Source organism: Macrobrachium nipponense, chromosome 4, assembly GCF_015104395.2.
Source record: "Macrobrachium nipponense isolate FS-2020 chromosome 4, ASM1510439v2, whole genome shotgun sequence".
NCBI classification, from domain to species: Eukaryota; Metazoa; Arthropoda; class Malacostraca; order Decapoda; family Palaemonidae; genus Macrobrachium; species Macrobrachium nipponense.
In genome coordinates this window covers 145,615,586-145,642,952 of record NC_061100.1, presented here as the reverse complement: position 1 = coordinate 145,642,952, position 27,367 = coordinate 145,615,586, and the positions used below count along the sequence as shown (strand labels likewise).

General features: G+C 36.7%; 1 protein-coding gene across 1 annotated transcript in view; it reads left to right on the top strand.

The window, feature by feature from the left end:
* The window catches only part of LOC135211262 (hemicentin-1-like), a gene marked incomplete in the record, with an annotated part of 257,809 nt that overhangs the window by 179,178 nt on the left and 51,264 nt on the right, over positions 1 to 27,367 (top strand). The window contains 14 exon segments of the mRNA XM_064244559.1: positions 12,370 to 12,518; positions 13,063 to 13,597; positions 14,071 to 14,174; positions 14,874 to 14,966; positions 15,669 to 15,750; positions 16,691 to 16,877; positions 17,847 to 17,935; positions 19,478 to 19,596; positions 20,517 to 20,676; positions 23,520 to 23,617; positions 24,132 to 24,245; positions 24,248 to 24,302; positions 25,934 to 26,074; positions 26,776 to 26,904. Of these exon segments, the coding sequence (XP_064100629.1) occupies positions 12,370 to 12,518; positions 13,063 to 13,597; positions 14,071 to 14,174; positions 14,874 to 14,966; positions 15,669 to 15,750; positions 16,691 to 16,877; positions 17,847 to 17,935; positions 19,478 to 19,596; positions 20,517 to 20,676; positions 23,520 to 23,617; positions 24,132 to 24,245; positions 24,248 to 24,302; positions 25,934 to 26,074; positions 26,776 to 26,904 (2,055 nt within the window).

Genomic DNA, 27,367 nt, shown 5'->3' with positions numbered 1-27,367 from the left:
ATGTGATATAATCTCCTATGTTTAACCGTATATTATATATCTATATATATATATATATATATATATATATATATATATATATATAGTCTATATATATATATATATATACGTATATATACTATAATATATATATATATATGTATATATATATATATATATATATATATATCTGTATATATATATATATCTATATATATCTATATTTATAATATATATATATATATATACTATATCTACATAGATTATATATAGCTATATATGTGTATAATATACATATATATATATATATATATATATATAATATATATATATATATATATGACCCCGACCTGGGTCGCGTTGGGATTCTTAAGTTACTGTGGGTCATGCAGAAATCAAACGCTCAGTGATTAATTTTAACACCGGTCTTATATTCTAATGAATTTACACAAGGGCCCGAGTGAAATGAACTTAATATCTATAGTACCGGCCGGGATTGAGACCGAGCGGAAACCGGCAGAGGGCACGAGGGAAAGTGCGTCTTTCCCTTCTCTTCCGACCGCGCTTGACTACTGACCCTCAAGGAGACGGCTTGGTTTCCTCTCTCCTCAATACCCCCCAGAAACCCCCCGATATATGCTTCTAGGCCATGATTGGGTCTGGCAACCTGTCCTTAGGTCTATTGACCAATGGGTGGCAATATAGGTGACGCTAAAGAACCACGAACTTTTGGGGGGGGATGTTTGGGGGGAGGTGACGCTTTCTTCATCTGAGAGAGAATGACCGTTAACGACCTCATGGCGTTTCTGTAAGATGTTCCGATATTCTAGGGAAGTTTGTTTATAAGCCCTCTAGAATGGCTTATCACTCCCTCCCCAAACTCCTTTGCGTCCTCGCAAAGCTATAGTTTCCGCCTTGTCCCATCTCGAGTCTCTTTTCTCAAGGTACTGATTTATCTAAATTCAAATTAACTATCTTAAAGGGGGCCATTTGACGTGTGTACAAACCAAAGGTTACAAGTAAATTTGAACACGTCTTACAACATCATAAGATCTTTTAAAAAAAATTAACTAATAACAATCACTCTTGCCTGGAACGATCAAAACCAAAAAAAAGAAATCATTCAATAACTTCAGGTTCATAATCAAAACAAAATGGTGAAAACAAAACAAAAAGACAGAAAATTTTACACATTCAGCCACTGCCCTTGGTAATCATCGACACCATGGCATCCATTTTTAATGACATTGTATCACGTTAATCTATTAAATTTCTTCAAAATAACAAAAACATATTTAAACATACACAGAACAAAAATAATGCAATGGAATTTTCACGAAAATAAAAGAATCCTCCTGGAACGTCAATGTACATTTACTACTATCATAAAAAAAATAAAAAAAAAAAAAAAAAAAATTACTAAAGAACCATAAAAATAAATATGGAAATTCAAACACAAACAACAAAAATTTCATCATCTGTGAAAATCAAAAAAAAACTTTACAAGCATTAGTGTAATTTATGAAAGATAAAATAGGATGGAATCGGTGTTGCGACAAATTTAACGCAAATAAAAAACAACAATCAAATAATAAAATAACGTACAAAGCAACATAACCACATCAAAACAGAATTACACATAAGATATGATCCACAGGTAATAACATTTGTTCTGAAAATAATTTGGATAAGTTATATCAAACAACATAAAATTCGTGACACATTAACAATCTGATAACAAGAAATAAAATAAAAAAAATAAACAACTGGTATGATTCTGAATCCTAGGTAAAGACGTGGGTTGGCATTTACAGACTCTGTTCACTGACCCCTTTCAATTACTTTGCAACAGCATTTACGTATGACATAGGCTCGGGAGCTCGGTCTTGTGCTCTCGGTGGGGCGCCCACTTGCGCTCCAGTATTTCATTCTGACTCGTCTCCCAGGTACACGGCCAACCCCGGGTACGGGGGTACTGGTTTTATTGGTGTAAAACACTACGCTGTCCTCGAGCACCGGACGTAAGTTGCGACAGGTGGTGCTCGCTCACAGCCCACCTGTGCGAATATGCTGAATCACAGCAGAGGAGTGCTTGATCTCCTTCACACGATACGGTCCCATATATGACGGTTCGAGCTTGTGTTTCGGCAGTTGCGTTTTCTTCAAGTAGATTCGATCTCCAACCTGTATTGGGGAATCGTGAGCTCGAAACCGTCTGTCGTACCGCAAGCGGTACTTTTCGTTTGCCCTCAACAGCAGACGTTGCGTAGCTTGGAACACACGTCGAGTCGCGTTACAAAACCACACCCGGTACTGTTCCACCGTATAAAGGGGCATCTGTTGAGGGTCCAAGACCACCGAATACGGCAGTCGGATGTCTTGTCCATACATCAAAAAGAAGGGGGTGGTCCCTAATCGAGCTGTTATATGCGGCATTAATAGCCATCTCAGCCGTCTGCAAACAGAGACGGCCAGGAAGTCGGATTATCCCCGATGAGATATTTTAAGATGTTGACTACCTCTCTGTTGTGAGACTCAACGAGTCCGTTATTGCAGACGGCCGATAAGCCGCGATGGTAACGTGATCTACTTTGTAAGAGGGCCGTAAACTCGCGAATTAGTTCATTTACGAACTCACGGCCGTTGTCCGACACTAGTATTGGGCTGGGACACCCAAATCGATTTACTAGGGAATGCAACGCTTTAGCCACTTCCTTTGCCGATTTGTCTATCATTGCGCACACATGTGTGAAACGCGTGAACGCGTCCACAAATACACAAATATATCTAGGTTGTCCTTGCACTGAAGGTAGTGGTCCTACCACATCCATATGCACTCTATCCCACTTCACCGGCACCACAGGCCATAATCGGGCCTTCGGAATCACCGTTCTGTGCTTTTTCATCATGTTGCATACATGACAATTACTTACAAAATCTAGTTATGTCCCTACGCATGCCAACCCAAAAGAAATGTTCACGGGCTCTTCTAAGAGATCTTTCTATACCTACATGCCCAGCATAAGGGCTGACATTGGAATCAATGTGTATGGCTCTCTCTACTAAGGGCTCGAGGAAGAACGACTCGGGCTCGGACATCTCCGGCCTTTTTTCATATTTACACAACAAGACGTCTCCCTCAATGAAGAGGAGGCGTCTTTTGACAGATGCACAGAACTCGGGAACTCGTTGCTCTCACCTTTCACACAAGCCTTGATCTGGCTAATCCAAGCTTCAGACACCTGACGTTCAACCAATTCTCGCACACTCCAACCACAAAAATCAACCACACTTTCATTCTCCGGGCATTTATTCTGGAATCCCCGCCCCCGGACGGAGTTCCACCTGCATTTGACCCCCTACCGCCTCGGTCGGGCATTCTCATCCACCTGAGAGTGCTTGCGAGTTCCCGTTTTCTGCGCGTCGCGTTTACGTTGTTTGACTGTCATTGTTCGGAACTGTCGGAACGTTGCTGGCACTATCGCCTGCAGTGCCTGCGCCACCAACGTCACGAGGTTTCTTTTGTCGTCTTCCTTGCGCCTTGCGGCACGAGTTGTTTACTCTTATGATGTTCCTGGAGAGAGTCATCAGCCACCCTATTACTTTTCCCTGGGATATGTTCAATCTTTACGATGTCAAACTCTAAATTCGCCTCTAAAAATTCGCTCGATCCATCGAGCTTGTCGATTTGTAATCTCGCTCTTCTTCAACAGATATGTTAATGGTTGATGATCTGTGAAAATCTTTATTTTGTGTCCCAGCAAAAAATAACGGGTGTCTCTCCAGCAACCATAAGACCGCCAAAGCCTCTCGATCGAAGGTACTATAATTTTTCTCTGCCCTTTTAATGCGCGTGATGCAAACAAACTGGTCTGTCATTACCTTCATCGTCAATCTGGGAGATTACTCCTCCTATCGCAATATCACTTGCGTCTGTGGTCACAAAAAAGGGGCGCGATCGAACCTCGGATAAGCCAAGAGTTCGTCGCCATTAGGGCATCTTTTATTTCTGAAAAGCTTCTTCCTCTTTCTCATTCCATTGGAAATCAGGTTGCTTCCTTAATGCATCTAACGGTCTCGCTATCTGTCCGAAGTTCCTAATGAACTTCCGATAGTAACCCGCGAGTCCGAGGAAGCTGGCTACATCTTTCGCATGTTTTGGTCGTGGGAATTCTTTTAATTGCTACAACTTTATCGGCACAAGGCTTAAGGCCTTCCGAAGTTACTAGGTGCCCCAAAAATTCTACTTCGACCTGGAAAAACTTAAATTTTTCTAAATTTATTTTCATCCCATGACGCCAACTACAATGATATCATCTAAATGTACAAAAACTCACAATGTTTAAAAAAACTTAATTATAAGAGGCTAAAACGCGTATCATTACTCGTGAAAATGAGCTGTAAGATATTCAACCTGAAGGGAAGGAAATTATATTCATATAGCCGATTGCTATAAAGGCCGTTTTCTCTTTACTTTCATCATCAGGGCAAGCCTTGAGATCCAATGTGAAAAAACTTAAAAAAACTTGCTCTCCTTTACTTTAAGTAAAAGCACTTTCGATCGAGGGCAATGGATAGGCATTGGTATCCTGGGTATGGCATTAGCTCCGGTATTATTACTTAACTAAAATTATTATTATTTTATTCATTTTATTTATTTTTTTTTTTTTTTTATTTTTTTTTTTTTTTATTCATTTATTTACTTTTCCATTTTTTTTATTATTATTTTTCTTTCTCTCTTTACCTAACCCGGGGCATTGACCAGGGATCTTAAATGGACTCGTATCATTAGTACTTGAAAAGAATAACAATCTGGTTTAACTACGAGAATCTCAAAGAGGTCAAACACCCAGGTAACTACTACTAATAACAATAAATTTAACATTAAACACTATTGGTGGTGTTCTCAGACAACCACTGGCTATTGATGGAGAGGCTCTAGGGGGGGCGGGTTTGGTCTCCTACCCTCAAGGTGGAGGACTTGAAAACCGACAATAAAAATGAACAAAATAAAAGAAAATCCATCTACAGTTTCCGCAAAACATTAAGCAAGCAATATCAGTGAATTGGTTAATATTCATTGACTCTAATAAGAACAATTCGTAATTAAATTACTCAAACTGCAATCACAGATAAATCACAAAAGGGTTCAGTTACCACAAATCTGATTAAAAAAAAAGAAATCGACATATCACTAGTTGATTGTTTACGTATTCCTGATAAAAACAAAAACTTCTCAGACAAATTACTTGAATAACTTAAAAATTCAAATCAAAAGGAACATATTCTAATAACACATAACAGACAATAAACTAATCACAAAGCCTTTTGATAATATAATATTTACAAAAAAAAACTTTAAACTACAGTGAATAAAACAAAACCAAAGAAACTTGTTTCATTGCGGGTTGCCCACATTTTCATACCCATAACTGTTTAAAATTCTTCACAAAGACCCCCACTGACAATTATTCACGCTGGTCAGTAATTACTCTCCTCGTGTCCCTGTGACAAGGAAGGATCCCAGCTGACCCTCCTTCCTCTCTCCACGTCGCCGTCCCCCTTCCTCTTGAGGGGAGGGGAGGAGTGTCTTGCTACACTCCCTTGCTGTCGTCAGCCGCCATCCGACGGCTGTCAGCTTTTCTTATTCTACGATCATTCTAACTTCCAACAGCTTGGTCTATGCCAGACGAAGCTTACAGCTCACACTCCCCCATTCATCCTGAAGGTGAATACCGTCTCCTCAACGGCTAGAGGGGCTAGGGGAAGGAGGAAAGTGCCCATCTCCTTCCGACCCATTCCCGCTCTTGAGGGGGGTGTACTGTCCTGTAGGGGGAGTCCCCTACTCCGACAGTCTCACTCTGCTACTCTTCGGGGGGGAGAACTGGTATCCCTCCCGCTGCCCAACAGGGTTTCCCCTGTTCTCTTGGCGCACACAGCTGACTCCCAGGCACTCTCTTCTTTCCCTTTGGCGGGAAAGACTTTTGGCGGGTCGCGCATTGCCGGCCACCATCTTTGGTCCGTTTCTTAGCATCGCCGATGTTCTGCGAAGGCACTGCTGATCACTGTGCTGACGATCACCTCCTTCCACTTGCTATCATAACCAGCGTCTGGCTGGTCTTTGGGGATTTGGGGAGTGCAAATCTTCACTCCAATTATACGACACTCGTCCCCTTTCTGTCTTTCCATCGCTTATACACTGCCATACAGTTTTTCTAGTCTGTTGGCCGTTTTTATGCACAGCTCGTGTGTGCGTGTATTTGCCCGTTTCACGATTTCTCACGCTCGGTATTGCAATATCGCACGCCGACTTTCTTCGCTATCTACCGCTCGTTACTTAGACATTTAGTTACGTGAAGGCAAGCTCGAATTTGCTTAACGTATCACTTCAACGTCGGCCCTTTTGTGTTGTTGTTTCATGTGACCGCTCCGTCGCGTGTATTTTCCGATCATAAAGACACTGAACAATTTGTCACCGAATCCGCGCCTCGAAAGACCCACAGATCGCTATATTTACTGTTAATTAGCGCTTCGCAGCGGACCCCACACACCTGACACCAAAATTATGACCCCGACCTGGGTCGCGTGGGATTCTTAAGTTACTGTGGGTCATGCAGAAATCAAACGCTCAGTGATTAATTTAACACCGGTCTTATATTCTAATGAATTTACACAAGGGCCCGAGTGAAATGAACTTAATATCTATAGTACCGGCGGGATTGAGACCGAGCGGAACCGGCAGAGGGCCGAGGGGAAAGTGCGTCTTCCCTTCTCTTGACCGACGCTTGACTACTGACCCTCAAGGAGACGGCTTGGTTTCCTCTCTCCTCAATACCCCCCAGAAACCCCCGATATATTGCTTCTAGGCCATGATTGGGTCTGGCACCTGTCCTTAGGTCTATTGACCAATGGGTGGCAATATAGGTGACGCTAAAGAACCAACGAACTTTTGGGGGGGATGTTTGGGGGGAGGTGACGCTTTCTTCATCTGAGAGAATGACCGTTAACGACCTCATGGCGTCTTGTAAGATGTTCCGATATTCTAGGGAAGTTGTTTATAAGCCCTCTAGAATGGCTTATATATATATATATATATATGTATATATATATATATATATATATATATATATATATATATATATATATATATATATATATATATGTTAATGGGGGGATTCCCCCCATTATTCATAAGGTAAGCGAGAGACACGAGCGGAAGGCAAACCCACACACAGCACTACTCACACAGCCTCTCTCTCTCTCTCTCTCTCTCTTCTCTCTCCACCTCTTTCTCTCCATTCTAACAGTAATGAAAATGAGAGAGTTCTGTCATAACATTAACGTTTATTAACAACGAATAAATAAATCAATCAATCAAGTAATCCAGTCTTTACAGACTAGAAACTAACCCAAAAAACCCCGAAACAGTACATTGTCTAGTCACCCAAAAAAGTCTACACCCTCTGGGAATTCTTTGTCCCTCTGCATTCCACAAGTACCAGAATTGTCTGTTTCAAAGATACAGAACACATCCCGGTAAGTACACACACAAGTTTAATAGACAGAGGCTAAATATTGGATATCATCACAAAAAATGTCAAACAGATAATAAGCCACTCTTTGGCTAAAGTAACTCAACACTCACCCAACAGCCGGACACTTAAACACTGTTAATAAAAAACTCCGGCGAATGCCACGCATCTTGCCTGTGACTTGAAGACCCTCTGTCAAAATCTCCCATAGGCTTGGGTATGACACTCTTAAAGGGATAGGTCACATGCACATATGAACACACAGTTCGTAGCGCTCGCAGCACTAGTTGTATCCAGTTTCACAAAGGCACTTTGAGAAGAGTTCATAAACTGTCGTGCATTGACTTGTTGAACTAAGCATTTTTATCTCACGCCATCCCCAGAAACTCATTCATCAGCTACTCTCGGGTCGTTACCTCTGCACTGTTCTCCACATTCCATAGGTCAAAGGGAACACCATGGACAATACATTATTAATCAAAACCTAGCCTTACATATATTATATATAATATATATTTATTTATATATAAATATATATATATATATATATATATCTATATATATATATATATATATATATCACTATATTGTGTATAATGTATATATATATATATATTATATATATATATATATACAATCTATAATAGATCTATATATCTATATATATCGTATATGTAAATATATAATCAATCTATATATATATATATATAAATATCTATATCTCTGTATAGATATATATATATATTATATATATCATATATAATATCACCCTATATATAATCTATAATATATATAATATATATATATGTATCATATATATATCTATTATATATATCATATATATATATATATATATATATATATATATATTATATATATATATATATATATATATATATATGTAGTGGTACTCATATATATAGATAAAATATATATATTATATAACTATACAGTGGAAACCTCACATCGGAAAAGGCTCAACTTACGAAAAGCTCGAGATACGAAAGCAAATGCGAAGATTTTTTTTGCTCTACATACAAAAATTGTTCAAAATACGAAAGGTTCCTGCTGTAAAGTCCCGAGATTCACCCGGACCATCGATAACAATTTTAAAACTTGCGACCATCCTCCCACTCTCCCATTGGTTCCTGATGCTAGTCACTGCCATAAGATCTTGCTCTCCTATTGGTAGGCATCTCGCCCATGATCCCATCAAGCATCGTACCTAACGGCATGCTTTTTCAGCCACTTGACGGCATCATCGGTATCGTAAGCACGCGGAATTCGTTCATGCTACACGATTTTGTCTATTAACATAAATTTGTTAGTGATTTCGTTGTAGTACTACTTTATCGTGTTGTGTGAGAACTTTACTTCATACGTATATGTACTACATAACTTAATTACCTACAGTATATATGCAGTCATGGGTCCCAAGAAAGTTGAAGTAGGAAAGAAGAGGATGCTTTCTTTGGAGACAAAAATGGAGATAATAAAAAAGTATGAAGCTGGCAGGCGATTGAGTGTGATCGCCAAGGAATACGGCTGAAATCCGTCGACAATAGGCACCATCCTTAAGCAGAAGGATGCCATCAAAGCAGCTACACCTTCCAAGGACGTGACTATTTTGTCTAGCAAGATTAGCCACGTGCACGATGAGATGGAACGGCTGCTTCTTGTCTGGATAAAAGACAAAGAAATCGCTGGCGATACGATAATGGAGACGGCAATCTGCCACAAGGCCAGCGCTATTTTCGGCGATTTGATTGCCCAAGCCGAAGACGACGGAGGAGAAGGGACATCGACGCCAACCCCAGAGTTCAAGGCTTCTCATGGGTGGTTCAAAAAATTCTGTAAACGGACTGGCATCCATTCGGTGGTGCGGCATGGGGAGGCGGCCAGCTATCACACGAAAGTGGGCGAAGCCTTTATTAAGACGTCCGACGAGATGACAATCAAGGAAGGCTACAGTTCTCAGCAAGTCTTCAACTGTGATGGGACTGGCCTTTTTTTGTAAAAAAAGGCCTCGTCGGACGTATATCACGGAGGAAGAGAAGATGCTACCCGGGCATAAGCCTATGAAAGACAGGCTTACGCTCGCACTTTGTTTGAACACCAGTGGGGATTGCAAGGTGAAACCCCTACTTGTCTATCATTCGGAGACTCCTTGAGCCTTCAAGGCCCACAAAGTGCTAAAGGAGAAGCTTCCGGTGATGTGGAGGGCTAATGCGAAAGCCTGGGTAGCAAAACTTTTGTTCACGGAGTGGATAAATCTGTGTTTTGGCCCAACAGTGAAGAAATTCTTGGAAGAGAAGCACCTCCCTCCTAAATGTCTGCTGTTGTTGGACAATGCCCCTGCTCACCCTCCTGGCCTCGAGGAAGATATCCTAGCGGAGTATTCGTTTATCAAGGTTCTTTATCTTCCGCCTAACAACACCCCTCTCCTCCAGCCCATGGACCAGCAAGTGATATCGAACTTCAAGAAGCTGTATACGAAACATCTTTTCAAGAGATGTTTCGACCTCACCGATACCACAAACCTCATCTTACGTCAATTTTGGAAGGAGTATTTTGATGTTGTGATATGCATACGACTCATCGATCAAGCTTGGCAGGAGGTTTCAAGGTGAACCTTGAATTCTTCGTGGAGGAAACTCTAACCTGATGTCGTATCCGCCCGAGACTTCGAGGGATTCGACGTGGGCGAAGCTGGTGCTGCAGATTCAGGAACAGTTGACAATCCTGAAACTGTTTTGCAACCAGATCTTGACGAGATCGTTGCACTCGGCAAGTCCATGGGGCTGGTCGTCGACGAGGACGACATCAATGACCTTCTCTAGGAGCACCAAGAGGAGCTTACGACAGATGACCTGAAGGAGTTGGAGGCCTTGCAACATAACGTCGTTCAAGAGGAGTTCTCTAGCGGCGGCGAGGAGGAGGACGACCCTATGACAACGGCAGAAATTAAGGAAGCTCTAGCTGCTTTTCATTAGGTGCAATCATTTGTAGAAAACAGACACCCCGAAAAGGCTTACACAGGTCGTATGCTTGTGCAGTTCAATGACGTTTGCCTGAGTTATTTCAGGAGCATTTTGAAAAGCAGGCAGAAGCAATCTTCCTTGGATAGTTATTTTTTAAAGAGGCCTTTAGCAGGAGTAAGCAAAAAGGAAGATCCGATTGATACTATGAAAAAACAGTAAGTTGAAAGTGGTGAAGAAATTGAAATTTTGTAAAGAAAAATGTAAAGTATAAAAAGTAAAAAAAAATGTAAAAATCAAAAAAAGAAAAAAAAAATTATTTTAAGTTTTTTGTAAAGTTAAGTGTTACAGTTTTGTTAATGTGTTTCGTAACGTTTAGTTTATGTTTCCTGACATTTTTTAATGTGTTTCGAGTTAAGTGTACGTACTATAAGAAGTTTTCTGCCGTTTATCCTCCTCCTCTGTCGCCACTTTCAGAGATAGCCTCACTCGAAAGGTAAGGTTCCACATTTTACTACATAAGTACATATGTACATACAGTATTTTTGTATACCATGTACACTAATACACTTTATTTACAGGTAGATACATATAGTACTAGTACGTATTAAGTTAGGTATTGAATGGTCCAAATTGTTGTAGTATTTCATTGTTTACTGGTCAATTTAACTTTATTATAAAATTTACTGGGGTGTTTCTGTAGGGCTTGGAACGGATTAGCCATTTTACATGTAAAATGCGGTTCAAGATACGAAAAGCTCATGATACCAAAGCCGTCTCAGAACGGATTAATTTCGTATCTCGAGGTACCACTGTATATATATATAATATATATAATATATTAATATATATTATATATATTATATATATATATATGTTATGTGGGTGTGTGTGGGTGTGTGTATGTGTATATTCTACTTATATTATACACACATATATATATATATATATATATATATATATATATATATATATGTGTGTGTGTGTGTGTGTGTGTATGTGTATATATACTATATATATATATATATATATATATATATATATATATATATATATATATATATATATATGTGTGTGTGTGTGTGTGTGTATGTGTGTATATACTATCTATATATATCTAATTATATAAATAAATATTATATATATATATATATATATATATATATATATATGTGTTGTGTGTGTGTGTGTATTGTGTGATATACTATATATATATATATAATTTATAATATATATATATATATATATAATATCTATATTATTTATATATATATACGTATATAATATATACATATCTATATATATATATATATATATATATAGATAATATGTATAAATGATAAACATAGGAGAATTTATTAGATTCAGAAAGAAAGAAAACAAAGAAATTAAAATGAGCTGAATTGGCACTTGAAACAAATCCCGATGGTCTTGAAACTCGGTCACTTTTATAATCATAGCCCCCTTAGTATACCTTACATATAATTATATATATATATATATCTATTATTATAATATGTATGTAATGTATGTTATGTGTATCTTTATTTATTTATATACATATATATGTATATATTATATATTATAATATAATAGTATAATATGTATATATTATTTAGTAGTGTGTATATTTATATTTATATACACATTTATATATGTGTGTGTGTGTTTGTATACATATATAATTATGTATGTGTGTGAGTGTGTGGGGGCGCGCGGGCGCTCTTACGTATATGTCCTTCAGTTTTACTTTGCTTTCCTTTTGTAGTTTTAGTTTTAAATTATATTTACCCTTACATATCCACAATGAGTCGATTTTTTACATAATCTTAAACTCATATAAGGCCAATATATTTCTTTTATCTTTTTTTTCTTTCAAGGTCGACCCGTTTTGGAAGGTGAACCTGAGGAAGACGTCATGGTAGTCAAAGGTCAGAGAGTTGTCCTCCAATGTAAGGTCAAGAGACCGAGCGTGTCAACCCTCGAAGGTGGACCTCGACATGTCGAGTACAATATCACATGGAAGAAGGTATTTATTTTGTTATTGGTCATTATGCAGAGTTCTCTCTCTCTCTCTCTCTCTCTCTCTCTCTCTCTCTCTCTCTCTCTTCATGCGTAACCTAATTCTGCAAATCTTGGTATTTTTCATCGGTTCGATCTGAATTCTTTATTGACCAACCCTTGATATATTCTACTGTTACATTTACTTGCATATCAGAATTCTTTTGGTAGGTTATAGCTTACAGACTATGAACTTACAGACTATGAAATGTCAACTTACAGGCTATGAAATGTCAACTTCTTTATACCTTGTGATAATGGATTCAATGAGATTTCCACGTTCGTGTTGAATGAAATTGTCCATGAACTATAAGTATTAACGGAGTTTTACAGATCCGAAACTTGATGTTGCATCAAGTACTACCCAAAATATGAACAAGTTGGAAAAGCAATGAGAACAGATGACTGGAAGTGAGATCATGAGTGAAAGTGAAGCATATTTAGCGACAACTATCTGTCTGTCGTCTGTCTTCCTGTCTGTCCTCTTAAGACCTCTGTTCATTTCCCTCAAGGACGGACGCGTCCTGCAGTTCCGCGGAAGGGAACTGCCCTCAGTTACTCAACTAGAACACGAAACCCCGACGAGATTGATGGGCGAAAGAACCGACTCCAGCTTCTACAGCAACGACTATCTCGGCAGCGACTACTTCAGCGACTACCTCGGCGAGTACAGCTATCCTGAAGGAGACAAACCCGAAGGTGGTCCAAGCGGCCTGAACCCCTTCAACTATTTCAACAACATCCTTGACAACAACCTCTTTTCTCGCACGGAAAAGAATAATTTGTCTTTCTCTGAGGCACAAAATGGCTCCCTGCTAGAATTCAATTTGGAAGGTAATGACCTGAACTTGGAGAGTCTTACTCCTTCGACTTCTCCCTCCCCAGCCATATCCTTTTCTTCGTCGCCTCCGTCGTGGTACGAGATGTCGAATGATCTGAGTCAGCTGACGCTTCCAAAGGTCAGCATGAAAGAGGAGGGACTGTACACTTGCGAGGTCACTAATGAAGCAGGTATCTCTAAGAGGACCTTTAAGGTAGACACTTTAGGTGAGTACCATGATCTGTTTGCTTTTCTTTTTCTCTTTATTTATTTATTTATTTTTTTGGTCAGAGTTGCAAGAGTAGAGAACATTCCTGTTAATCACAGAATATCGACTTGAATTAGATTAATTTCCGCTTTTTTTGTCAGAATTGCAAGAGTAGAGACCATTCCTTTTATTCCTTGAATTATATTAATTTCCCCTTTTGTGTGTGTGTTTGTGTGTGTGTGTGTGTGTCTTTGTGATGTTCTTAAATGTAAGTTGCTTAAAGTATGGCAACATTCAGCAAACACAGCACTGAATGAACAGTAATATCTTCATACAGTTTTGTGTGCACGCATAAGTCTGTGTTCAACATCGTTCTTCTTTCATGCTGAACTGTTTCGTCACAGTAAAGGCACAGAACTTCGGTGCTGTAGTAAACCAAGCAGAATTTATTTATCAGACTTGCTTACAATCTCAACGTTCCTCCACCCACAGTGCCACCAGACATAGATGGAATCCAGGAGGTCAAAATTCACGAGGCAGCCATTGGGGAACCAGTTGTCTTTGAGTGTGATGCTATTGGAGATCCCCCTCCCCAGGTAACATTAGCAATTAACGCTTGAATTTTATTGTTAGTAGGAGTAACAATCAACGTAACATTTCACTTACTTTACCAACCTTACATTCACTAGTGACATTTCCTAGCCGGTGAACCTACACACGTAATAAGTAATTTTTCAGTAGATGACGATTTAGTAGAACAGCCAATTCAATAGCACCTGGCACATTTGCAGGTCCATCTACCTAAGTAAAAATTGGTCACTGTCACTACAACTACTCAACTTGTACTTAACTCATCAGGAGGTCCATCTCCTAATACACATGATGCCTCATTAATCGGCCTGCTTGCTAAGACCACACTTGAGACTGAATTCCCAAATAAGCCTGACATTCCTGGCAGTGTGTAATTTACTGTCCAATCTGAAAAGTGTACCCGCTGACGGCAGGAAGAACTGACATAGATAGGATCGTTTTTTTTTCATTTATGAGCATTACCACTTCTGCATTCAGTTACATTCCGTATCAAATACCACTCGCAGGTAATTAATTACCCACCTGACCACGTAATGATCTGTGACAATTTCTGCAGCATTCCTTATTCAATATCTTATCGAAGACTTTGCTTTTCTTATTCTCTTTCTGTTTATTAGAAAAGAGTAGTCTACAGGTAGGTTAATTACGAATAATTAGATTAAGCAAAATTCCTCAAGAGAGGCTCTTTACTATTACTTGCACAGGTCACTTGGTACCGGGGAGCAAAGCAGGTTAAACCACACTCTCGTCTCCAGTTGTTGGAGGACGACCACGTTCTCATTATCACTTCCATTCAGGTAAGACCCTCTCTCTCTCTCTCTCTCTCTCTCTCTCTCTCTCTCTCTCTCTCTCTCTCTCTCTCTCTCTCTGTATGCCTAGATTACCTTTACAAGTCGCCTGCATTTATTTACCCTTTTAAAGAGTTGACTTACTAATTCCTTCGAGGTTTGAACAACTGTTTTACCTGAGACCTTTTTTGTTTAATTTTGCCAGATACGAACAGTAATTCCTCCTCTGTTAACATGCCTATGAACAATGGTGCACAATTAGAAATAGATAAATTGATAATTAATATTTAACACTGAACATCTGGGAGCCATTGTTATGACAAAATGTGGAAAATTAAAGCAGACAAAATTAAGAATTATTCTTTTTTCAGACTACTTAATTATAAAAAAAATGCAGTGATCGTCTGTTATTTTCTCACAAATTCATCACATTACTGACATCCATTTGCTGTAAAGAACGATTATCCTAGATATGAGAGGCCTTAAAGTGTCACTATGAGTTCCCCACATTTTGCAATCTTTTCAGTAAAGTTTTAGAAATTGTTTTGATAAAGGTTAAAATGACGATTTATTCTGATTTTTCAACTGAACAAGGGCATTTCTTCATTGACTAGAAATCATGCAAAACTATGCAAAAAATACCTTCATTACGGATGTCGGTTCGTTGTTACCATATGCTCTCACTTTCTTTTCTTTTTTGTTATCCTACAGGAGAATGATGGTGGGGAATATACCTGCTTGGCGACAAACCTAGCTGGTATCACTGAGGAAACTTTCCACTTGCAAGTTCTTGGTAAGTGTCGTATTCGATGCATGGTCGTTGTTGGTCAGATCTGATTTATGATAAGTTGGTTCAAAGGTTTTTCATGATAAGCTAGTTCAAGGGTTTTAGGTAACAGTAACTTGGTGATAAAGACATAACTACTCTTTCGGGATTTGAATCACTGACCTGTGTTTATCTAGGGGAACGCTTTATCTATTCAATCACAGAGGCCATAAAAAGAGCTTAATCAGGTATCCTTTTATAATTTCTACCACTTAAAAGCTAATTTGTTGTTTGCCAGCCAATAATTCTATATCCACACAACCACTGATGATATGATAGGTGGGGAACTAGGCTAACGCTACATCCGGTTAGCCATAGAAATAGAAGTAATAAAAGAAGTGGCACTAAATATGCTGTCCCATTCAATTTTGATCTCTACGGCAGTGGATATAAAGTTGACCTGTTAAATCACAGGTCAGAATTTCAATGCTCAAAGGAGAGGTTTGTCTTTATTAGATGAAACTCCCTACTTATAATACATCATTGTGATTCAAATTTCTGTGATCTAGAAATATTTTCAGATAAAATGCAGATTTATACTTTTTTTAGAAATGGGAAGTGGTTGCTCTCATATAAAGTAACAGTTGCAAAAATTTCCTTCTTGAGCGCAAGTCATCGTTTTCACAATGTCTAGTTGTCCTCGTTCCCTTTTCTTCACTTTCCCTTCACTTTTATTTTTATAAGAATCTCTACGATATTCAGTTTTTTTCCAGTATCATAAGTTTCTGTAACCATGCAGCGTTATTTGCCAAAGAATGTACAACGATTATCGTAGTTTTATTACAATGCATTAAACTTTGTCTTTAATTCGTGTTCTCTACCTTTTCAGTTCTTTCTTTAGTTCGGATCTGAAATTTGCCCCGAACTCCAATGGCTGTTGATCTGGATTTCCTCACTCTTATTTCAGTGCCCCCAAAAATGGCTGGAACGGAGGAACCCTCCTCCTTCCAGGTGATCAGCGGCAGATCCGTGAAACTGGAATGTCACGTCGAAGGAGGATTTCCTACGCCAGAGGTCGTCTGGAGGTTCAAGGACGAGGTCGTGGTCCCTGGGTCGAACTTTTATATCCAGGATCATGACCTTATTATCGACAGGTTTGAATGACGCACTATGATGATTAACGATTGCCTTTCTCGTACGATAGTTAAAACTTACATTTCCTCAAGTGTTTTGGAGGGCATTAGGTTGCATGTCCTATTGGTATTTTTTCTAAACTAAAAATGTATATGGTTTTATAAAGGGAGCCTAAGGTCCTTTTGCTCCAGTATCATAATTAGTAATTAGGAGTGAACTATAGAAAACTGTTTACGTAAAACCAACAGCGGACTTGGAAATCAGTTTTAGTCGTGAGGTACTCATTTTCGTGGCTTTCGTGAGTGGGCCCGTGCAGGGCTTGAAGAATCTCAAAGAGAAATAACAGCAGATGGCCAGAATTTTGGCCATAATTTACAATACCTGGACAAGGAAATCATCACTATTGCACATGTTCAGTTTCAGGGCACATCTTCTGAAGCTGTATATATTCCCGGTATTTTTAGTAAAAGTTTGCAAATTGTTAAAATTTGAAAATACAAAATCCATGATATTTTAGCTGACGAATACATAATATTTCACAGAAAACTCGTAATTTGTTACCCAAGAAAAAAAATTTTCTCGTTGTATTTAAATCGTTGTAACTTTACAAAAATACTTGCAGGAGAATAAATCTTTTTAAGCTTAGAGTTTTTGCGGAATAGAGTGGTTAACGGTATAATATAAGAAGAGTTCAAGAATTTGAATAGAAGAGCATATTCATAAAAAAATTTAAAAAAAAATTTACAGCTATTCTCATTAGTGGCGTCTGTTGCAAAGAAAGCTATTAGGACACCTGCTATAGTAATTTATGTGGCTGTTAACACACCTGCTAAACTGTATGAGTTTGTTTAGACTAATGTGTCAATTTTGATATTTAACATTCTGTTGAATAACTTTCATTGCGTGAAGAATTGTCCAAAAACATCTGTGGAACAGCACCTGTTAATTCAATATCTTGTGAAACCTCTGTTAAATTGTATCATTTCCAGAGTGACCGTCGATCTAGCTGGGCAGTATCAGTGTGAAGCGAGCAACAGCGTGGGTAAAGCTACCAAGAGATTTAATGTGGATGTTACAGGTGGGGAGAAAGCTTGAGTTTGTCTCTGTTTTGTATTCACACACAGAAAACACACACACACACACATGAGTATGTGTTATCCTCCCCTTTTCCTATTATCATTACATTTCAAGCTCAAAGATCAACATAGCGTCTGTGTGTCAGTCCCCTCGTTAATAGTCACATTACAAATTAACTGAGGCTAAAGGAAACTCATGATCTATCAAAAATATAAGTTTTAAGCCCAAACTTAACATGACTAAAAAAAGTGAATTAAAGAAGCTAAGGCCATGATTGTCCTTACTTCTAGCAAATAACTAGATGGAAAATCGAATCTCTCATCGTGTGAAATATCCCAATAAAATGTCAAAGTCTGTCATGACCGAAGTCATAGCTGACTGTCAAAAATTCCTTTGTCACGTGACCTGAACCAAATATATCTGAAGAAAATAAAAAGGTTACTTCTTTTAGATATGATAATAAACAAAACAACTGCATACATGAAAAAAAAAAACACAAAATGTAAAAACCAAAGAAAAGGAGAACTTGTCTCCCAGTCACTTTACAGATTTGATAAGCTCCAGACAGTGCATATGGAAAATGTTCAATACAACATGTTCAATTGAAATGATAAAGTGTCTCATCACTCAAACACCAAGCTATCATACCTTTACTTGCAAATCTCGCGCCTTGATAGGCAGACTTCTCACTAATACAAGTTACTGCCAGAATAATCTACCTTTGCTGGTCGCCGCCTTATATTGCCCCCTAATGACCTCTTTAGATACAGACACATATGCACGCACTCATTGTTCTAGAACATTCTTTTGCTATTCCATAGTGACGTAGAAATCAGCTTCCGCGTCCACGTGAGAGTCCCCTCAGATTATCTTCTCTTTTTTCTTGCATTCCTCCTGGGCTCTTTGCGAGGTCTCTCGTTTACAAAGCAGGTCGGTATGTGCTGACCTGTCCTAATCGCGTCCGGAGTTTGCTGAAACAAACCAACATTGACGGAACATTCCATCAGCTCGAACTGACATACATGCAATGCTCCCTATAATTAATATATATATACTAATTGTCATGTATATATAATATATATATATATAATATATATATATATATATATATATATATAGATGATAGATATGATATATAATCTTGGATAGATAGATAGATAGATAGATAGATCATTATAGATATATCTATTGACATACATACATACATTGTATTTTTATGTTTATATATATATATATATATGATATATATATATATATATATATATATATATATATTCAGACATCTTAAGGACAAATAGTAATACAATATCAATGTAACTTTCTGTGAAACTAGAATGTCGAAAATGAAATGTAAGACGTAATAAAATATTCTCCTAATAGCTTTTTCCTCCTGATGTTTGTCCGAATTCTTTGTATTTTTCATTTTATTTTCACTTCGTCAACTTAAGGAAGACTGATTTTCAGGCGATTCTTCCACTTTGCTGGATTTTATCATTGTATCTCCAGTATCTGATGGAAATCAAACAGTTGTGGTTATTTTCAGAGGCGCCCTTCATAGCTGGTGGCTCCAGTGTAGAAACAGTGACTGTGGTGGAGGGTGAAACCGCAGAGTTTAACTGTCTCGCTTCAGGCCAGCCAGAACCAGTCATGTTCTGGTTTAAGGTAATAATCCTCACTATTACCAGTATTATATTACTATCATTATTGTTGTAAAGGGTCCACAATAATACAAAGTGTTAAGAGTCCGTGTATAATTTTTAAGACTTTACAGAAAGCTTTCGAACCCTTCCCTGGATTCATCTTCAGTCCAAAAAACTATCATTAATATAATTCAAGCTTTGGAAGCTTGAAATAGGTTTCGTTATCTGATTAATTAATTAATAATAATATTGATAAATTAAATCAAATGAATTTATGATTCTCTGTGGATAAAAGATTTGAGAAAATGAGAAGAGGGAAAACTTGTTTTAGAAAAAAATTAAAATCATAAAAAAATAAACGTTCCTTTCCTATTCTGAAGTCATGTTGCCTAATATCCTGTAATGAAGGATATTTCCATCGTTCCTGCATGCTAAATATATATATATATATATATATATATATATATATATTTATATATATATATATATATATTATATATATATATATGTGTGTGTGTGTGTGTGTGTGTGTGTGTGTGTGTATGCGCGCGCGCCTGGGTATGTGGGTGTATGTATACAAAGGAATAGTTAGAGAGAGAAAGAGACCAAGAGAAAAACAGAGAAAACAACCTCTGAGTTAATCTCGTCTGTGCCAGCCTAGATCCCAGGAACGTTATCTGACACCCATAAAATCTCTGTGCATCGTTATTTGCTTGTGCATACTTCCACGTTATTTTGCATCCTCCTACGGACATTTATTATTATAATTCATAATGGTATCATCTTTCTGTAATGCTTTGTTGTATTTACTATCTACTACCTGTTTACTGGCGAGGACCTATATTGCCTTGCTGGAATAGCCGACCTGAGTTAATCAATAATATTTAATTATATCTATATTTTTTCCAATTGACCTCAAACTCTTCTTCTGCGCTTCTTCAGGAAGGATCCGGCATCAGGATCGACGACAACGTGGGCGTGTCCGTCGGAGGAAAGACGCTTCGAATCGACGTCGTTGATCGCGACGACTCGGGGATATACACCTGCTTCGCCTCCAACCTCGCAGGGAATCACTCCAAGGACTACTTCCTGCAGGTCTTACGTGAGTGGTAGAGAAACCGGTTTTACAAAGCCTTTTCTTGATTCAGGAAAGCAAAAGCACAAAGGTACTTTTACAAGAGTCCTTTACAAAGACATCATGTATAAATGGTGCCTTAGCTTTTCCGTGCTTTAGGAAAGTGAAGCCCAAAGGTGCTCCTACAAGCATCCTTCACATAGAAATCGTGTATAATCAGCACCTTATCTTTTCCGTCCTTTAGGAAAGCAAAAGCACAAAGATACTCTTCAAAGCAGCCTTTACATGGACTCTTGTATAAATGCTACCTTTTAACTTCTCCGCGCTTTACGAAAGCAAAAGCGCGAATATGCTCGCTTCTGTTCTCAAACAGGCGCCTCAGTTTATTGGCATGGTCTCAAGAGCTTACTCATGTTCTCTATTCACGTCATAGTACGAGGATAGCGTGCCTCTCAGTCATAAGTGTGAGCTAAAAATGCCCCAGTATATCGTAACTCAAAAATACCTCCTTCACGTTATTGTTATCTCATGTTGGTGATGTTTGCTATCACAGTTGCAATCGTTATTTCTCTCGTTCCATTTTCTTTTTTTAGAGTTCGTGTGATAAATTATCTCTCTTTTCTATCTCTCTCTTCACACGTGTGATAAATCATCTCTTTCTCTGTCCCTCTCTTCACAAACGCATACATACATACATATGTATACTAAATGTATGTATGCATGTATGTATACATGCAGTCCTTTTTTTTATCATTTCAATCTGGTACTAAGATTTATTTTCTATTTCTGGTCGAAAAAGTGAAGGTATAACTTTTTGAAAAATACTGTACAGTAAAGTTTTGGTGCAGTGTTATTTTATCTTGACATTTCAGAACAGACTAGTATCTGTTTTCAATAGCGGAAACATCGATGGCTGCACAAGGGGTATATCACTCTCCATGCATTGCCTTTTGCATTCAATCTCTTTTGAAAATAGAACCTAGTCATTTCTGAAGCATCCAGATAAATATTAAACATTTAAACTTCAACATATTATATTCCCTAAATCAAGGGTTCGAAAATGTTCTTTTGTACCCCTTGAGCGTTTTTATAGATTCCTGTGTACCCCTCAAATCTGAGGATTAAAAAGAAAAACAATGAAACTGATGTTGTCACACCTTTATTAGCTGTGAGGGTCAGCAGGACTGATTGACTCAAGCCAGAGTCACCATGTCGCCAGCCATGGGTACAGATTACAGCTGCGGGAAGTTCCATAGCTGTGGAAAAATAAATGGTATTCACCCTACTCTTGATAACACTTAAGTAAATCTTTGCGTACTAAAATGAGAAAATGAAAAAAAGACACGACATTGTGCAATCTCAATGTCGCTTCATCATGTATTGCACAGAACTGGCTATTCTCTTAATTCCAATGTACCCCCTAAAGAGTACAAATGTACCATTGGGGGTACATGTACCCAGGTTGGGAACCCCTGCCCTAAATGATTGGACTTTTACTCTTTTCACTATAAACCGAAGATAAAATGTTATTTGCCTGTTTGAACATCCTTCCACTTAAGCATCAAAGATAGTAAATTTTGTTTTAATGGGGAATTTTTTGTACAAAAGTTTGGCATGGCTATGGGTAATCCCTTATCTCCTGTCCTTAGCAATATTTACATGGAATTTTTTGAGACAAAACTCTTACCAAGAATTTTACCCCAAAACGTTATATGGTTTAGGTATGTGGATGATATTTTCTGTTTTTGGCCAGTTCACGAAAATCTCCAGGAATTCCTTAATAATCTCAATAATTTAGTCCCTTCTATAAAATTTACTGTAGAGGAAGAAAGAAATTGCAATTTGACTTTTCTTGATGTAACTGTCCATAGAAATGATAGAAATTTCACCCTTTCAGTCTTTCGGAAATCAACTAACATTGCCTCTTTTGTTCGTTACTACTCCAATCACCATCAAAATGTTAAATTCTCTGTTTTTTCTGGGATGTTCCTTAGGGCTTTTATGATATTGCATTGAAACTTAAATACCTAAGGACTTTTATAGATGTGGCATGGAATAGAGCTAGAAAAACATTTTATTCAACTAATGACAAACTAGAATTTAGTAAGCATAACATTCTAAAATTACCCTATGATGAAAGGTCTTTAGATTTACCTACAATTTTAAAGCTTTTTAACATAAATGTTGTTTTCAGTAATATTAATGTCAAGAGTTTAGTAATCAAAAATTCTCCTAAAGATCTTCCAGGCTACATATATGAAATTCCTTGCAAAAAGTGATATAGTCTATTACGGACAGACCGGTAAATCTCTTTCACAACGTCTCAAACAGCATCAATATTCTGTGAGAACTGGGCAAATATCGAATGCGTTATTCGTACATATGAGAGATTTAGATCATCCTATTAACTGGAGTCAAGCAAGAGCCTTAATCCCATGTAATGACAGTTAAAAGGAATATCATTGAATCTTGTTTCATCCAGTCAAATAATGGAAATGTTCTAAATTTAAGTCTTGGTTTATTTAAACTTGATGCCTTCATAATGAAAAAAGTTGTAGATAAATATAAGCAATAAAGTTAATATATTCAGTTTTTACATGTTTTGGACTGGAAAGATACTTTTTAATTTCGGTTAGGGTCAAATCTGTTTAGGTTTGTGACCGTGTGATATCCGATAATCCTGGATTATCTCTAATGTTTACCCTTTTGACAATTAACCATCTCGTATTCTTGATCTTGTTGTGTACCTGAGACCTTTCTCTCCAATTGTATTTCATGTATATGCGTTTGTATGACTCATGCTTATCTGTACATAGTACTATTTATCCCATAATAAGAATATTGAGACCAATTATATCTCTTCCCTACAGAACCTCCCCAACTGTTAGATGCACCGGATGAAATCCTAGCTGTGTCGGGTGAAATGGTCAATCTTATTTGCTCCTTCACAGGATTTCCCAGTCCAAAAGTACGCGACTCTCTCTCTCTCTCTCTCTCTCTCTCTCTCTCATAATATATATACCTATTTATTAATTACTATATAATATCCTATATATATATATTTTATATATATATATAATTAATTATAGTATTATATATATATATATTTATATATATATATAATATTATGATATATAATATATATATATATATATATTTTTATTTATTTATAAAAGAAAATGTCATTCATAAACGAGAGAATTTGCAGTTCCATAGTATTTTCTCTGAATAACAGTAAGTTTCATTACACCTTATCATCATGCAGACTGGATTTGACTCCCATTTATTCCGGAAGTAATGATTCAAAATAGTACAACAGCCATATAACTATTGAAAGTAATATCATTAGTAGTAGCAGAAGTCAATGTTAACATTGTTGCCATTTTTATCGTAATTATCATCACGTCGTCATCAACGTTATTAAGATGACCACCACGATAACAATGAAAATTGTCACTCCTGAAAGCATCTGTTTTTGGCAGGTCCATTGGTACTTCCAAGGAGCACCTCTGCCGCCTGCGGAAGACAGCCTCGTACCTTCAGGAGGGCTCCAAGTGTCACCCGTGCGTCCTGAGCACGTCGGGAATTATACCTGTCCGTCGCTGAAAATGAAGCTGGGAAAGCTAATCACACCTTCCCTCTCACAGTACAAAGTAAGAGTTGATATTTAAAGTTCATAAGGGACTATATATAATATTTATATATATATATCTATATATATATATATATATAGAATATATATATATATATAGTATATATATATATATATATATATATTATAATATATATATATGTGGTGTGTGGGTGTATATATATATATATAATATATATATATATATATATATATATATATATATATATATATTATATATATATATATATATATACATATATATATATATATATATATATATATATGTATATATATATATATATATATATATATATGTGTGTGTGTGTGTGTATAAGTAATATATAATAATATAGTATATATATATATATAGTATATATATATTATTATGATATATATATATTATTATGAATAAATATATAGGTCTGTGTCGCTTCTGATTCAAGGCCAAATCATCCACATAATTGGGAATATGAGCCAATGGGTATCAATAGATTTTTTGGGTTACAGAAAAAGAACCTAGGACTTTAGCAGTAAACAAGCATGTACTGCGCTCGTGTATTGCGTGTGCATATATAATATAATATATATATATATATATCATATATATATATATATATATATATATATGCTTAAAAAATCACAGTAGATGCACGTGACTTCATTAAATAAGCGAATACCATAGGAAAAATGATAGTCAGAAACCCAAGCGCTTTCGTCTTTACTAAGACATTGTGTTAGTAAAGACGAAAGCTCTTGGACTTCTGACTATCATTTTTCCTGTGTTATTCGCTTTATATATATATATATAATATATATATATATATATATATATATATATATATATATATATAATATATATATATAAAGGAAATATGCCTTCCTATTTCCAGGCATAATTCCCAATAACACTACTTTGACAGAGACCTTTTAACTGAAAATAACCACCGAAAGATTTATCAGTGCTTCCAAGTTACTGTCACTTGATCAATAGATCCTGAGGCCTTTCCCTATTCCAAATGGCGAGACATTCATCACTATCTTAGTGGAAAGTAGTTTTTTTCGGCCATTATGTATAAAATACATTTCCCTAATCACATCTGATTTTTTTTTTTTTCATTTTGGTATCTTAATGGCAAAAGCTTGTTTTTTTTAGGTCGAGTTGGGGGGAGCTGCCGTTACCTAAAAAATACATTTGCCCATTACGTGTACCCTTTTTCTTTTTTATTTTGCTAAATGACAGTAGTGTTCTCGGCCGTTGCCTAAGAAATACATTTTCTGTATCACGTCCGCAGTTTTTTTTTTTTCTTTTCTTTTCTTTTCTTTTGCTATCTCAATGACAGTAGTATTTTTTCGGCCATTACCTAAAAAAATACATATCCTTTATTGCGTCTATAATCTTATTTTTTATTCCTTTTAACGCTTCTGACATTTGTCGAAAATGTGTTGTCTCATTAAAGGAAAAAAGCATACATTGCATCCACCGCATCAATCATACATCACACGGCCATTAACTAAAAATACATACCATGTTTGCAATTTCTGAATCTTTTATTCTTTCCCTTATCATGTGTACAATCATTTAGTTTTCTATTTTTGTCCTCCAATCGTGTCTACAATCTTTTTATCTTTTTTTTCAACTTGCTTCCACAGCACCTCCTGGAGTGGAAGCGGGCAAGGAGACGGTGGTGGTTGTCAGCGGTGAATCGACCACACTTCATTGCTATGCCTCGGGGTCACCCACGCCCACGATAACCTGGCTCAAAGCACATCAGGTCATTAGCCCCGGACCAGGTGAGTCATGCGGAACGAGATGTGGAACTGATGACTTGAAGGAAGTTTATGAGATTCTCGTTTATGAGTTTGTTTGCTTGTAGTTGTTTGTTGTTTGTTGTTTTGAGGTATTATTGTGTTTGTTTTTTGTTTAGGATATGAGATACTTTTTCATATTTACTGTACAGTGGTTTGTGGTGTCTGCAAAATACTTTATTTAATATGAGTCTCTGCACTATGTATTCTTGAATGTTTGTTTAATAATATATATATATATATATATATATATATATATATATATATATATATATATATAATATAGATGTATATATATATATATATTTATATATATATATATATATATTATATATGTATATATCATATATATATATATATATATGTATATATATATTATATATATATATATATATTATACTATTATATATATATATATATAATATATATATATATATAATATATATATATATAATCTACAAGTCACTTTTTACCAGATACACTTGTCAATTTGCTGTAACAAGCTTATCCAAATACTGTAACAAATTCGAGAAGTTAAGAGGATATTGTGGCCGTTATCATTTATATACATTGAAAGATATCACTCTGCCTGGTTCAAAAACTTTGTTTTTCACCATTTGCCATTTCTTACCAACCCTTTCGACCGGCAACGATTCCGTATTCGTTTTATTCTTTTTTTTTTTCAGAGTTCGAGTTCAAGGCGCCTGGTACCCTTCACCTGCCTAAGGTGACGCCCGATTTGGCTGACACCTACATCTGCACCGCCCGTAGTCCTGCAGGAGTAGCCCACGCCTACACCGTCCTCGTAGTACAAGGTGAATAACCGTGGCTAGGATCATCCACGCATTGTGGTAGGATGTTTCGATTTTAGGCTTTAGGCTGAACGAGCATCACCTCGGATGGAATTGAAAGCAAAAGTGGTTTTTCTTTATGTATATGTTTACATCATAGAAATCTCTATTTTCTATTTAGTTACGACATCGTTGATGATAAAAATGTTAAATGGATGAAAACGGTAATAACTGAACGTTTCCTGCACATTAAAGTGAATATTATAAGAAATAAATATACCATTTCCCTCCCATTTACATTAACCACTCCAAATATTAGTGAAAATATGATGGTATTGAAAAATAATGACGCCATCGACATTTTCTTTTTAATTAGGCTTCTTCCTTCTTACTAATTTTGTCTGGATTTCACTTTTTAATCAAAAGACCCAGCGACATTTTTGTTATTCTTCTCCCTTTCTCCTTCCTAGTTTTCTATATATCACTT